At 47.7% G+C, this 15,470-nt stretch overlaps 1 protein-coding gene across 2 annotated transcripts in view; it reads right to left on the reverse strand.

Moving 5' to 3' along the window:
• The window catches only part of CLUH (clustered mitochondria homolog), a 56,544-nt gene extending 44,270 nt beyond the window's left edge, over positions 1-12,274 (reverse strand). The window contains exon 1 of one of the 2 annotated variants that reach the window (XM_038375562.2): positions 11,927-12,274. In XM_038375562.2, coding sequence (XP_038231490.1) covers positions 11,927-12,065 — 139 coding nt within the window. In that variant the 5' untranslated portion in view covers positions 12,066-12,274. Of the gene's footprint in view, positions 1-8,720; positions 8,815-11,926 lie in introns of those variants that run through there. The other variant, XM_038375563.2, reaches the window with a different exon arrangement.
• Positions 12,275-15,470: the final 3,196 nt, after the last annotated feature.

The following is a 15,470-nucleotide window of genomic DNA, read 5'->3' on the forward strand; positions in this document are numbered from 1 at the left end:
GAAGAATCATTTCTCTTAAGAAAATTTTAGGAAGTTAGAGCCAATCATCATAGCAGAATTTTGTACTCCAGCCAACACCCTGCCAAGAAGAAATGGAATGAACAGGTTGGAAAAAAAAAAGGCTGAAAGTTCTTTATACAAAATTAAATCCCCGATTAGCTTCTATTGTTCTTGTATTTTGCCTTTTTAAAAGAGCAGGATAAAAATCTCTCCCACCGAAACTCATTCTAGCTCCAGATCCAGTCGAGGCAGCTCAGATTTCCTTTTATAGGACTTCTGTCTCATTACCCCTTTTATAAGTAAGGCGCACTAAGGGCCTAGCAAACTAAGGGCCTTAGTCACGAGAAGCCCCATTATCTTCAGGATCTAGTGCCAAGTTTGAAATGCTTAAAAACGTCTACTTCTTCCAACTAATATCACTTTCAGAAGCACAGAAAACAGGGGAGATATACCGACAGCTTCAACTCTCCCTCCTTATACATAGAAGCACAAGTTGTACATGCTCCAGACTTCAGTTTAAAAACCCTTTGAGTTCATGTGGATCTTTGTGTAAAAGACAACCTCCAAAAGAGACCTTCCTGGTACAGACTCATTCTATTTTAAAATGGCTTTGGTAACTGCAGCAAATTTAAACTTAATTCTAGTTACCAAAGCTGTAAATTCACTAACTTTATCATTTTACTTCTTCCCAATGTGTACAAAGGCCCCTAACTGGAAATAAAGAGCCAAATAGAGACCCAATTTGAGCAGGTGCAACTAGCATAGGAGCTGGATCTACTTACTCCATGAGGGAATTTTGGCCAAACTGTTAGCTCAGATTGAACAAGTTATACTTAAGCTATTCGTACGCACACTAAAGGCAATAGAGGTTTAAGGACGAGCAATAAAAAAAAAAATCCTCGATAAAGTTCTTCTTATATAAAAAATTGTGATCAAATAATTAACACCAACAGTGTTCCTACTAATGGGAGTATACAAACAGCAAAATTCAGCTAGTTCAAACAGGACCTGAACAAGAGAGAATGTACTGCATACAGCACAAACTATAGTATTTTAATGACAGGTTTCAGAGTAGCAGCCGTGTTAGTCTGTATTCGCAAAAAGAAAAGGAGTACTTGTGGCACCTTAGAGACGAACAAATTTATTTGAGCATAAGCTTTCGTGAGCTACAGCTCACTTCATCGGATGCATCCGATGAAGTGAGCTGTAGCTCACGAAAGCTTATGCTCAAATAAATTTGTTCGTCTCTAAGGTGCCACAAGTACTCCTTTTCTTTTTATAGTATTTTAGATTCACTATAAGAAAGTTAACCAGATACAGGGAAAGCATTAGGTAGGGTTTCACTTGTAGTGGGTGATATTTATATAGGAGGAAGCAAGTTTAATAGGGACCCCAAAAGGGTCCCCTATGCCATCTTCAAAGGAGGATTGATTATTTTCTTAAGATTCCACCGAGAGAGACAGGATGTCATGGGAATTGCCTCTCTTCATCCTATCAGAGGGCATCTATAACCTGGAGGTTCCAACTTTCCAAATTAAAATTTCCGTCATCTCTTTTGATGCAACCAACACATTTTCCTTGGCAAGTGCCCCTAAGCAAGTGTGTTGGTGCTGTGATCTGTAAATCCATGTTTGTTTTAAACCATCTGTAGGTACCATTAAGGGTTATAAGCATCACGTTTCGTCTCCAGAGACTGCAGGACACACAGAGTTGCATCATGTGACGTTCGTTCACTCCCTGTAGTTTGTAGCTGACCAAAAAAGCTCATCAGCCCTACAGCTAAAGCGATGCCCATTCCAGTTAAAACAAGAGGTAAACCCGAGATGGAAAGTGCTGTATTGGGAGTCTCTTCTGTGGGCACTACATACAACACCATGGATATTTAAATGGGGAAAATTCTTCACTCTTTCAAAGAGAGCAGAGTCACACCAGAATCTGATCGGTTAGGCCCAACCATGTTCAAGTCACGTTTAACAAGAGCTGTTCTAGTTCAGGTAGAAGTTTGCACATTTTATGTTCTTTCGTGGATACCGGAAAAATAGTTTTGCTGTAGTTGACCCTCCAGGCCACATTCATTTGTGCTGCGTCAATCTTGATGGCTCAGAGGCTCTTTCCTGCAGTAAATGAAATGCTTTCTAAGCTTTGGACTTTTAGCATCTTGGGTCCCTCTCCTACACTGGCCGAGTCTGGGAGTTACATTTCAACCAATTTCCAGCATGGTTTGGCTGGCCAAAACTTTTTTTAAAATGTGGTTCTACCATTGGCTGGCCAAAAGGCTTAGCTACAATGGTAAACAGTTCAAACACTGCTTCCAAACTGTGTTGAAAGGCCAGAGCCTAAGGCAAAGTGCAAAGTTCAAAAAAATACATATCAGCAACTACAGGAGACTGTGTCTTGACTTCCCAAATGGAGGGAAAAAACCCCAAAACAAGACTGATGGGTGAGGGCACCTTCGGGTGACCAGATACCCCAATTTTATAGGGACAGTCACGATTTGGGGGGCTTTTTCTTATATAGGCACCTATTACCCCCCCCACCCCCATCCTGATTTTTCACACTGCTATCTGGTCACCCTAGGGCACCTGGAACCCAGAACAGGGATAATTTTAACACTGGTTTGGTTTTCTGGAGTTAAAAGGGAAATTTAGGTTAAGGGCACTTCTAAAAATCACGAGTATTAGCAACAGATAAGGAATTTTGTTTTAAGTGGACTGCTCCTTTAAAATTTTCCTTCAGAGAAGAAAGGGTAAGGGGGAGGGAGAAGACAGAAATGCAGTAGCAAAGATTTCAAAAAATACAGTAGCAGAGATATAACTTTTCCTGAAAGCTGGAATGAAGTTTATTCAAATGAAGGTAGTTCGGCCCCTCCCTAAGGGCGAAGAGTTTGTTACAGGTACAAAAGGTCTGTAATACCACTTACTAAGATCCAAAGACAGATTAACAAATTATTCTAGTTAAGAGCAGTTAAAAAAAAAAAAAAACACGCAAAGCTCATCCATTTGTAGTAGCTGACACATGGTCTATACAGTAAAGCTTGTTTAATTGAAATGCTCATGTGCTCACTGAGATGAGAACAAGAGTTTTTACTATTATTTATGCAGTGCCTAAATGCCTTGCAGCACAAATGAAAGACCCGTACCATGCCCCAAGGGTCTTGCAATCTAATCTGAGGCATGCCGCAATGGGGCAGGGGGAAGGAGAATTGAAGCATAAAGAAACAGGGAAGAGGAGAGTTACAGAAATGAGTGGTTACTTTATGTGCATATCTAGATTTTTAATGTGGCAGAATAAAGACTCTCCCTACCTTCCCCCAAGCTCATATTATTTTTCCCCTCTCCCTTTTTTTAGGCCTCTTAAAAAAGTAAGTCTTTAGGGCCTTGTCTACAAGAGGGGATTTTAGCAAACAATTTCCACCCAGGGTATCACGAGTTCCAGATGCAAAGGGGAGGGTTATTTTAGAAGAGTCCCTCACGTAGAGACTCTCTGCAGGGAGACAAGTCCACCACTAATGTTGGTGCAGAGGCCTGTAGAGACAGTGGTGTTTGAAAGTGGATCTGCTTCCAAACACAAAGCCAGTCATGGATTTCAATGCGAGGGAGTGAGGTCGTTTTATTGTGTCTGCTCCAGCCAAACCCTACACTCTCGCCCAACTGTTACTTTTCAAATATACAACATTAATACAGGAACATCAGACCCTTAAATAACTCCTCAAAATAATGGACTGCCTAGATTGACCAACCAAACACGTGACAAGAAAGTAAACAGAGCCTCCAAAGTTGCCACCTGAATTCCTTCCTGACTGCTATCACTCGCAGGCAACCTAAGACAGAAGCAATGCTCTCTAGTCTAAAGATCAGCCCCTTTTAAAAAACTTTCGTGGTCGAGTGACAGACAGTCATAGCAGATCCTTAGATTAAACAGCAGTCTCCTGACCTTGTTACTGCTGTACAACTGCACTCGCGTCTCAACAGCAGTCTTCCCACAATGCCTGTTCAAATTAATGGCGCAACAAGACATACCTGGAACATGTGGCAGGCCTAGAGGAGTTGTACCTAGGAAAGCGGGGAAAGGCAGCTCCGAGAGGCGCTGGAAGAAGTCGGGTGAACAGCATTCCTTTGAGCTGACTGTATTATTAAATCTGCACATGAGACAAGCTCAGATCTGAAGCAGTGACAGCAGTAAAAATGCTAGTAATACAGGAAATGCATTGTCACCGTCTCTTGACTTTGTATAGGTTAACTAAACCGAAGGGTTAACTACCCTATAATTGTCCTTGCTGGAAAACATTACATGAACAGTGTGCGGGTTTTTAAAAGAAACTTTTCTTTCTCATGCAAGAGAAAGAAAAGATTGCTTGAAACTGATGAAATGCCAACTCAGAGTTCAGCAGTTACAAAATTACACCCAGCTTCCACACAATACTGGCAAAACTGCTTAAAACAAAGTAACGTTTCACTTATTAGTGAAACATTATTAAGCAATATACTGAAATTGTCACATGGAACCAAACCTTGATCTCTCTCACCTCAGCACATGACAGAGAGCCAGGAACTCTGACATTTTAATGCCAGCTCTGGCAGACTCCTTCTGTAGCTGTGCACAAATCATTTAACTTCTCAGTTTCCCCTACGGTGATCACAGGGATGTTGGAAGGATTCATAAGTAGCATAGGTAAACTGCTTTTAGGCCAGAAAGCATGCAGTATCTTCCTCCTGCCTATGGCCTACACCTGATGCTTTAGAATAAAGTGAAAGTCCTCTAAAATGTACCTGGCCAATCGTGCAAGGCTGGAGAGGAATTATTTTTCCACCCAACACCAGCTAGAAATCAGTTAATGCCCTGAAGCATAAGATTATGCACTGTAATTTTTTAACTAAGTTAGTGGAATGGCAAACATGTCGTCCATTTGAAAAAAACCTGAAGGGGAAAAAATGTGCGCTCAACAGGACATTCCTGCATCCTTGAATTACTTCCAGTCCACTCAGTGACCTAAAACAAATAGACTTCGGCTTAGGTATAAACTTCAACAGCTTATGGGCTACTAAACAATATTTAAAGTGTCAGATCAAATATAGGTGCAAACTTCTCTCTCACTAGGATGGAGGTCTTCCACAAGGTGTACAGCTCTCACCCTTTGCTTTATGTCCTTTTAAAAAAAAAAAACCAAAAAACAAAAAAACGCTGATCAAGAAAGGGGTTAAGTTTGGGATCAACATTCAAGTTTATAAGATCCTCTGCACAACACTTAAAAAAAAAAAAAAAAAAAAGCACAAATCAAGCCCTTTCAAATTAAGATTTAAGTTTTCTAAAATGAGATGCATGCTTTAATGTGTCTTTAGGGCTTGTGAAAGGTGCCCTGTTGAAAGCCCTCAAGATAAAGCCCTCTAGTTATCCACAGTACTAATAGAAGAAGGACAGCAGCATTGGGAGCTTCCCAGGTGTACCCCCAGCATTCCTATGGGTGAGCCCCTTTCCTAAGACTGACAATAGAAGGTAGTGATTTCAACATCTGACTATTAAGAAATGGACTAAAGTCATCCACTCACAAATCACTGAGCAACCTGATCACTGGTCACTATCAACCCGCAATGGATTTGAATTAGAGACCTATTGGCAAATGGCTCCATATCCCCCTTACCCAGTGCTTCATTTGGGCCAGGGCTGAGCCCTGGCACATCTACGTTTGGCAATTCATAGTGGGCTTGCTGTGTCAGTTATGAAAGTAAAAAAAAAAAAATTATTTGAGCCTTGGCACCTAATTGCTTGAGCCCCAGAACGTCTTTCATTACAAATTAAGCACTTTCATTACCCACTCCCTTCAGCCTCCCTAATTTAATGTTACAGGACAAGCAGATGATAGATAACCGCTGAGCATGCAATGTTCAGTCAAACACTAATATCCTTTTTTATTGGGGGGGGGGGGGGGAGGGATTATTCTGCATATTATTTTTAATTCTCCTAATCTGGCCACTTAATTTTTGAGATTAATGACCCTTCTTAAATATTTTGTGACAGCTCTTAAAAATGCAGTTTTTAAATTCAGTTGTTACAATAACGTTAGGATATTTTGTTAATAGTGAGAGACAAAGATCCAGAAACACTGACACCAATGGAATACAATTTGCATGGTTATATTATATACAATATACCTGAAGTGAGTTTAGTGGCTCCAGGACAATTCCCTTTGGACAAGCAACCCCATCAACCATTATCACAACTGGCGCTAAGTGGTGATTTCAACAGATAGGTCAGGGATTGAATAATACTTTCACCCCGAGAAGTTTCCCCTCCAAATCAGGAGACAGCAGCACACTGATGGAGCAGTACATGAGAGTGCTTGTATCGCTACTGCTATTAGCGCAGCACCTAGTCTGTGGATATGATAAATCAACTGTAGAATTGCCAGTCAGGCACTTTTTCCATGAGCATGAAACTCAGGACACACAAATACAGGGCTGGATTCTGAGAAGGATTCAGCATCCATGACTGGAAGGCACTTCCAAAAGACACTGCAGTTGCTTAGCACCTCTAAGAATCAACCCTATGATGACCCTCTAGAAAGATTTTGAAATTGTACCTAATGTAGAACCAAGCCCCAAGGTCCTAAAACTCAGGCAAACTCCCATTAGAACATCAGTGGGAGTCTGCCAGAGTAAGGACATCAGGATTTCTCCAAAAAACAAACATCCATTTCATCTGAATATCAAAGGGAAAGCCAAAATTAAAGCCAAGTTTCTAAGCATTCAGTACTTGTGTTGTAGATTCATCATGTAAGGAATTATACACACTACATGGCTCCCTACTTTGTATAGTGTAAACACATGAGCAGGTTCTGGAAAGATCAGAAAATTTAACCCCCTTAAAAATACAATTGCCAAAGACAAAATGTGAGTCTGTGATCATGGGAAACCTTTACACCGCAGCGTAAGCCACGTTAATGGGAAGATGTATAATGGGAACTTTTTCAAGTGGCCTTCTCCTGCCACACCAGCCACCACAGAGTACACTCTTCTTTCAGACAGAGCTGCAGTCCGCACATTATTCCAGCACGCTGAAGGAATTTGGGGCTGAGTATTTGATAGAATGATGTCAAATTCGCCATAAGACTATTGATAAGTGAGCTGTAGCTCACGAAAGCTTAGGCTCTAATAAATGTGTTCGTCTCTAAGGTGCCACAAGTCCTCCTGTTCTTTTTGCGAATACAGACTAACACGGCTGCTACTCTGAAACCTGATAAGAGATTGTAACAAAAGGCGAAGTCAAGATGAAATCTATATTTACAATCTCAAAGCATCATAAAAGGGAGCGAATCCCGAAAGTACAGCTCTCTGCTGGGTGGTCTTGCCGTCACAATTATGCCAGCGGAGGCAGCAGAATAACCATTATTTGTTTCAGAGTAGCAGCCGTGTTAGTCTGTATTCGCAAAAAGAAAAGGAGGACTTGTGGCACCTTAGAGACTAACAAATTTATTAGAGCATAAGCTTTCGTGAGCTACAGCTCACTGCATCGGATGCTGTAGCTCACGAAAGCTTATGCTCTAATAAATTTGTTAGTCTCTAAGGTGCCACAAGTCCTCCTTTTCTTTTTACCATTATTTGTATTACTCTAGCAAGTGAAACCTGAGCCCCGATGTGCTGGGCTCTTGCAGGAGAGACGAAGGTTGAGAGGGAAAGCGACTTGCCCAAGATCACACAGCAGGGCAATGGCAGGGCTGGACACAAAGACTCAAATGTGTTAGTCTCTAAGGTGCCACAAGTCCTCCTTTTCTTTTTTCAAATACTCGGGGAAGCTGCCCTGCGCTCCTCATGCAATGCAGCCCTCCCCCGCAGCTCCTCCAACACTTTAGCACTTATTAACCCATCATCCCTCTTCGGGCCCGGCTCAACCCGCGGAAGGTCACGCAGCAAGTCAGCGCGGGAGCTGGGAGGGCAGCCGCGCCGAGAACGGAACCCCAGGAGCACTCAACTCCCCGCCCCCCGGGCGGCCGCTGTCTCTTTAAATCCCCGACCCCGGCGGCTCCCGGCCAAGGGGCGCGCGGAGCGTCGGGGTCGCTCCATTGTCTCGAGCCCGGGGCACTGGGAGCTACCACGTGTGCGCGGGGGGGGGGGGGAAACGGGGTCGTTCTCTCTCCCTTCTCGCCGTCCTGCGCGCTCCACATCAGACTCCGCCCCCCCCAGGCGAATCCCAGCTCCCGACTCTTTCCTCCCCAGGCCAGGAGCAGACCAACGTGCAAGGGGAACACGGAGGGTCCTCTGCGGCGAGGGGATTGAGCAGCCCCCCTTCGCGTAGTGACCTTAGAGGAGTACGGCGGGGGAGGGGGGGGAAGGGGGAGGAGAACGCACACCAGCGAAGGCACACCCCGCCCTCCCCCCCCACGGGCGGCGGCACAGTGGTATGTTCCAGTGAAGGTCACCTTCATTGGCGTTAGCGGCAGGACCAGGCGCTGCCCTCCCCCTCCCCCCCCCACCGCCCGGCTCCAGCCCAGGCGGGCCCCCGGCGGCTCCCCGCCGCGACAGCCCGATGCTGAATTCCAGCCCCCCGCCCGCTTCTGGCTGATGAGCGGGGGGGGGGGGGGCAGCCCCCAGCCCCTTCCTTCCCTCCCAGCGCTCGGGGCTCCCTTGCCCGCGCGTCCCCAACTCCTCCGCCGACCTGCCCGGTCCCCAGCCAGAACCCCTCTTCTGACCCCCAACAAGGAAACCCAGCGCCTCTCCAGCCCATACCCGGACCCCTTCCGCCGAGGAGAGGCGGTGGTGGCATTCACAGCCCCTCCGCAGCAGTTCGGGTTCCCTTCTTCCACGGTTATGCCGATAGCAGGAGATTCCCAAGGTTGTTTTTTTTGGGGGGGGGGGGGAGTTAAAGAAACTCTCAGCGATGCCAACTGAATTGGAAGAGATCTGCTCAGACCATGCAAAGGGAATTCGTCCACGGGGGGAGGCCGAGTGGCGGGGGAGAAAAAGAAGGGTGAAGGTTAAGAATTTAAACTAAGCAAGCAAAACCCCTCCCTGCAACTGACAATCAAAGCAGGCGGCAGCAGCAATAAAATAATCTGGACGGGTAAGAAGCAGAAGCCCTTTGCTTCCAGTCACTCCTTTCCCCCTTTCTTCTCCAACCACCACTAGGCCTCTTCTTTGGGACAAGCTGGGTTACCTGAGGTAGCAGTGTGTGTAAACGATTTAGGTTAAAGAATTTTATTTTTTTTTTGGCTTTCTTACAAAGTCTTTCAAATCCTGTTAACCAAAGATTCTTCTCTGCTTGCTTTTCCTTTAGAGCTCCCCAGTTCAGGTTCTGGGTTTCCTAGTTTTATGGGAAAACCTCTGGGAAGTCCCAGGGATGTATTGTGGGTTCTAACAGCGTGGTTGCAGGGTGGTGGGTTTGAATCTAGCAGAGTTTTCCTTTATTCAAAAGGCTAGTCATTGAAATTAAAGAGATATTGAAATGAAAGTTTAATAGTGACTAATATCCCTTCCCCTCTTGATTGCTGAGCTTTTACTCTCTGCCCTGGATAGATCACCAGTCATCTAAAGTGGTCAAGTCTAGGCCAGACCTTAGCGTCTCATCTAAAGAACCAGCCAAAATTAAGAAAAGGAGGACTTGTGGCACCTTAGAGACTAACAAATTTATTAGAGCATAAGCTTTCGTGAGCTACAGCTCACGATAGCTCACGAAAGCTTATGCTCTAATAAATTTGTTAGTCTCTAAGGTGCCACAAGTACTCCTTTTCTTTTTGCGAATACAGACTAACACGGCTACTACTCTGAAACCAGCCAAAATTAAAAATCTTTCAGGATTTTTGTATACATAATAGAGCAGCAAAAAAAAAAGGGGGGGAGGGCTAAGCCTTTTTAAAAAGTCTCTCTCTCCCAAATTTATTCTGAACACACCCCCCCTGCATAATCCGATCATTTGCTCCAGGATCTCCTTTTAAACACTGAAAGTAAATAAAACCCTGGAGATGTTTTTCTGTATAGCTTTAACCCAGCTGGGGTGGGGAGATAAAGGATAGGAAGACTTTTTACCGCCTCATGCTAAATCGAGTATTAAGGCCAGGACCAGGCCAACCCTTTTTAAATACTCCCTCCTTTGAAAGCTGCCCTGCATTCTTGGCATTCATTATCTCCCACCACATATACTGGAATCTCCCAGTGAAGAGACAACCTCCCCATATAGGATAAACATAGCAATGCGAGGGAACAGGAGAAGGAGAGAAAAAGACTCCTTAATGCCCCCCCCTTCAGCTCTTTCCCCCCAGGAAGACACCTCAATACAGGAAACTCTCACAGAGCAACAGATGAGGGTCCCCACTGTACAGTCCTGGTTCCACCAGAAAGTATTTCTAACAATAAGGGTCGGGGGATCCTCTCTGTACAACGCCGCTTTGAAAAGCAATCCACCCAATACAGGTGTTCCCACTATGAGCTGTTCTCCTACAGCCCTCAATGCAACAGGACAGGACACTTACAGCATACAGAGCAGGACCTCACACACAGCATGGGGTGGCCACAGTACACTCTCCGAGAGTATCCCCAGGAAATCAACCCTCTCAAGCACAGCAGAGCTCCCCACTAAGCAACCCTCCTCCAACAGTGCAGAGGGTCCCCGCTAAGCAGCCTCCCCCTTGAATCAGTATGGCTTCCTCCCTGCACAACTTTCCCCACACACTCCCTAATACATGGGGCTGCACACACAGCACAGAGGAGAGCTCTCAACCCAACACATGGAGGTTCCTTGCTCTCCTACATATTAGAAGAGGGCTTCACCTGAGAAGCCCCCTCCCTACAGTGGGGACTCCCCCACCTTCGCTGAGTCCTTTGGTACCTTAGGGACGTGTGCACAGGGCAAAAGCTTCCCTCCGCATTATGGGCCAGACCCCTCTATTAGGGGAGGGAGAACGCCACCCCGCCCCCAATCCTGAGGATGTTCCCCAGTGCACAGCACCCCTTTCCCCAATATACACTGGGAGAAGGCAGTAGAGGAGGGCTTCCCCCAGAAGAGGGGGGAGTAGCTGGCTCCCTGCTTGCATAACTTCTCTTTTCCCCGCCCACTACCAGGGGTTCCCTCCTCCTTACGCAACCCTCCCCCCCCCCGCTAATACCCAAGAGGAGGGATCCTCGGGGGGTCCCCCCTCGCGCAGCCCCCCCTCCCAACCACCACGGGGAGCAGCCTGGGGGAGAGGGGGCTGCCCCCCTCGCGCAGCCCCCCCTCCCAACCACCACGGGGAGCAGCCTGGGGGAGAGGGGGCTGCCCCCCTCGCGCAGCCCCCCCTCCCAACCACCACGGGGAGCAGCCTGGGGGAGAGGGGGCTGCCCCCCTCGTGCAGCCCCCCCCCAACCACCACGGGGAGGGGGCTGCCCCCCTCGCGCAGCCCCCCCTCCCAACCACCACGGGGAGCAGCCTGGGGGAGAGGGGGCTGCCCCCCTCGTGCAGCCCCCCCCCCCAACCACCACGGGGAGGGGGCTGCCCCCCTCGTGCAGCCCCCCCCCAACCACCACGGGGAGGGGGCTGCCCCCCTCGTGCAGCCCCCCCCCAACCACCACGGGGAGGGGGCTGCCCCCCTCGTGCAGCCCCCCCCCCAACCACCACGGGGAGGGGGCTGCCCCCCTCGTGCAGCCCCCCCCCCAACCACCACGGGGAGGGGGCTGCCCCCCTCGTGCAGCCCCCCCCCCAACCACCACGGGGAGCAGTCTGGGGGAGAGGGGGCTGCCCCCCTCGTGCAGCCCCCCCTCCCAACCACCACGGGGAGCAGCCTGGGGGAGAGGGCTTCCCCCCTCGCGCAGCCCCCCCCAACCACCACGGGGAGCAGTCTGGGGGAGAGGGCTTCCCCCCTCGCGCAGCCCCCCAACACCTGAGGGGAGCAGTCTGAGGAGGGGGAAGCCCCCCACCCGCGCGGAGGAGGGGGGGGGGTGCGGGGAGCCCCCCGCTCTCTCACCGGAGCTCCCGCAGCGCGGCTCGTTCTCCGGCTGCGGCGGCCGCTTGCTGCTCAGGTGCCCGGGCTCCGGCTGCTCCCCGCTCTGGGCCGTGGCTGGCGCCGCCGCCGGCGGCGGCGTCTCGTCCGCTTTAATGACCATGGCCGGCCCCCGTCGCGCCGCTGCCTGCCCCGGCCTCCGTGCCCTGCCGCTGCCGCTGGAAGGACAGAGCCAGTCACAGCCCCACGTGGTGCGCACTCCCCTCGGCCACCCCGACCTCTGACACGCCGCGGACTACGGCTCGGCGGCAGGGACACGCCTCCCCGCCTTCCCAAACGCCTTAAAGGGACAGGCGCCTGCCCAAAAACACCGGTGGGGGGTGGGCTGCTTACAGACTGGGCCAAAGTCAGTCTGTCCGGCCATCCCCACCCTCTCCCTATCTATCTGTCCCTCTCCACGCAGACTAATAATCTGTCTTCAGAGAGCCGGCATGGAATATTTCGGCCGGAAAGGTAAATATGCGTCAGCCTCGTAAACACCAGTGTACAGAGGTGATTATAATGGAAAGTTCGGGCCAATTTAAGTGGAGCCCTGATTCAACTCTGGCTATAATATCAAGAGACGGTGTATTGTCCGAAGGCATGAACCTGGGGCTGGACATCCGAAACGAATCCCCAATTCTATAGGCCAACATTGTCAAACGTGAGGCACCCAAATCTTTATTTGGGCAGCTGAACCACGTGGCCTGCTTTCTAAACGCGCTGAGCACCTTCTGACTTCTGAAAATGGGGCCAAGATGCCTAAATATGCAGTGAGGCATCTAACTTTAGGCACGGAAGTTTGAACACTTTGGTCTAAGTATATAAAATATATAGAACCCCGGCTTGCACCAGTTAAAGTCAATAGCAAAAATTGATCTATCCCAGTGATTCTCAACCTTTCCAGACTACTCTACCCTTTTCTGATTTATCTTGTATACCCCAAGTTTCACCTCACCTAAAATCTACTTGCTAACAAAAATCGGACATAAAAATACACGTGTTACAGCACACTATTACTGAAAAATGGCTTACTTTCTCATTTTTACCATATAATGATAAAATAAATCAATTGGAATATAATTATTGTACTTACATTTCAATGTATAGTATATAAAGCACTATAAACAAGTCATTGTCTGTATGAAATTTTAGTTTGTACTGACTTTTTATGTAGCCTGTTGTAAAACTAGGCAGATATCTAGATGAGTTGATGTACCCCCGGAAGGCCTCTGTGTACCCCCAGAGTACACGTACCCCTGGTTGAGAATCACTGATCTATCCCATGGTATATGTAATAATATACGACATTATGCAGTATATGTATTACTGTATGCAAAGCTATATATACATGGTTTGTGAGACAGTAGTGCATAGGTTAGAATGACTGAGGACAGGTTATTCTCAGTAAAGGTCATTTGACTCTGGAATTTGCCTGCTCCCTTGGTCTGAAACAGCCTGAGTTTGCTGACCTTCATGCCATATGCTGCAAGGTCATCTTTGTGTTCAGGTTTTTTTAGAGGAGCTGGGTTGAATTGCAAAGATTTTATTTCAGTTTGTGGCTTGGGAGATGCTTATTACCAATAACTAATATCTATATTATATTTAATAGCAACCCCTCTGTTTTTCTGAGAGTTTGTTACTAAAGGGCTAGATTCTGGTCTCTTTTCTCTGATTTAGTAGCACCGTGACTTCATGAGTAGCCCCATTTCCTTCAATGGGACCGCTCAGGAAGTAAGGTACTGTTCAACATGAAGGGTATCAGAATCTGGCCTGAAAGTAGTCGTTTCCAGAAAACTATCACTGTCTCCATTATCATTCTCCTTGCAAATTCTACCCCACAAAAGGGTATTCCCCAGCTTTAGGCTTGTCTACACACAGAAATTGTCCTGGTTGTACTAAAGGTGTGATGTTCCCAAGGTGTTAGTGTAAACCAGGTTTAAACCAACGTCAGTGGCCACACACAAACTTGCACTGGTTTAACTAAATCAATGCAATGTTACACCTGTAGTTAAACCAGTGCAATTCTAAGTGTAGATCTTTATGAAGAGGCTAATGCATGTGACCTGAAGTGAGTTGTGGACAAGAAAAGGGAAGGATTTTTTTCAGTGGACACCATTGGTGGATTATTCTTGGATTGTAAGATCTTTGGGGCAGGGACTGTCTTTTTTCTTCTGTGTTTGTATAGCACTTAGCACAATGAGACCCTGGTTCATGCCTTGGGCTGCTAGTTTCTAAGGTAATACAAATAACAATAATCACAACGATTAGGGCTCCTGGGCACTATGATAACACATAATAAATGCAGTAATAATAATATACATTAGACATAGTATGTTGGGCAATTTGCTGGGTGGTGATGGATAGCGTGACCATCCTGCACTTCCTACTTCATCCAAATCACTGCCATCCAAAAACATGCAGCATGTGTGCACCAAAGACATCCCAATCCAGGCATCCTGCTTCAGGAACAACACTCAAGTCTCAAAGCCCTGCAATTATCATATGAGACAAGGAGGCTGGCACACCCCAGATGTGGTCACCGTCTGTGCCTCGGGGTGCAATCCTGATGCCCCTCTCACAAGAAGTCAGTATTAGAACTGGAAGGTCTTCCCCAGGAGCTCAGCGTGGCTATGATGGGGTACTGCTCCCTTGACTAGCCTATGATGGGATATACACACCCCACACTGACCAGAAAGAGGTTAATGAGGTCTGGCGGGCTCAGTCAGCCCCACCTGTTTCACCTGTGCAAGGTGTCAAGCCTTGAGGGAGCAACTGAAGGGAGAAAAGCCCTCAGTAGGGCTGTGAAGGGAGGCTTGGGTAGGGCAAGAGCCTAACCAGACTCTCCTTGGGCCTGGTGGGTCTGGTGTGGGACCTTTTGTTCCCCACAAGTAGTACGGGTCTCCTTTTTTGGGGCTGTGTAGAAAAGTCAGCCTGGGAAGAGACTGCGAGAAAGGCCAAGCTGTGGGCCACGGTAGGAAGTAGCCCAGGGATACAACACAAACACACCGTATCTGCTTCATACAGGGTCCTGGGGCTGGAACCCAGAGTAGAGGGGTGGGACTGGGTTCCTCTACCAGCTCACCTAGGGTGGCAGTTTGAAGACCCCCAAAGCCTAACCTTGGGTGGAAGTTCTTGTGTGATGCTGCCTGGTTGTTGATGTGGTGGACTTGGTTTACTCCGGAAGGGGTAGGATTAAAAGTGACCTGGCTGGAGGGTAGAGTCACAAGCAGAGGCAGACTACGGTAGGGCTGGAGCAGTTGTTGGCAGGGGGGTGCCAAAGGGCTGCTATGCCGTGCCCAGCAATGAGGGGGTGTGCCTGCGTTGAGTAGGTTCTGCCACACAGCTACTGTAATTAGGGTGGTGGAGGGAACGAGAGGGGCACATGGTTTGGTTTTGATGAGATGCCAGGGGTGGACTCTTTTTTATTTAAAAAAAAACATTGAGTGACTAGGAACCAAATGGATGACAGCTCAGGGGAGTTTTTAGGAAAGTCGGAAACAGAGCAGGAGCAGTGGGACATGTATTT

Source organism: Dermochelys coriacea, chromosome 17 (genome assembly GCF_009764565.3).
Source record: "Dermochelys coriacea isolate rDerCor1 chromosome 17, rDerCor1.pri.v4, whole genome shotgun sequence".
NCBI classification, from domain to species: Eukaryota; Metazoa; Chordata; order Testudines; family Dermochelyidae; genus Dermochelys; species Dermochelys coriacea.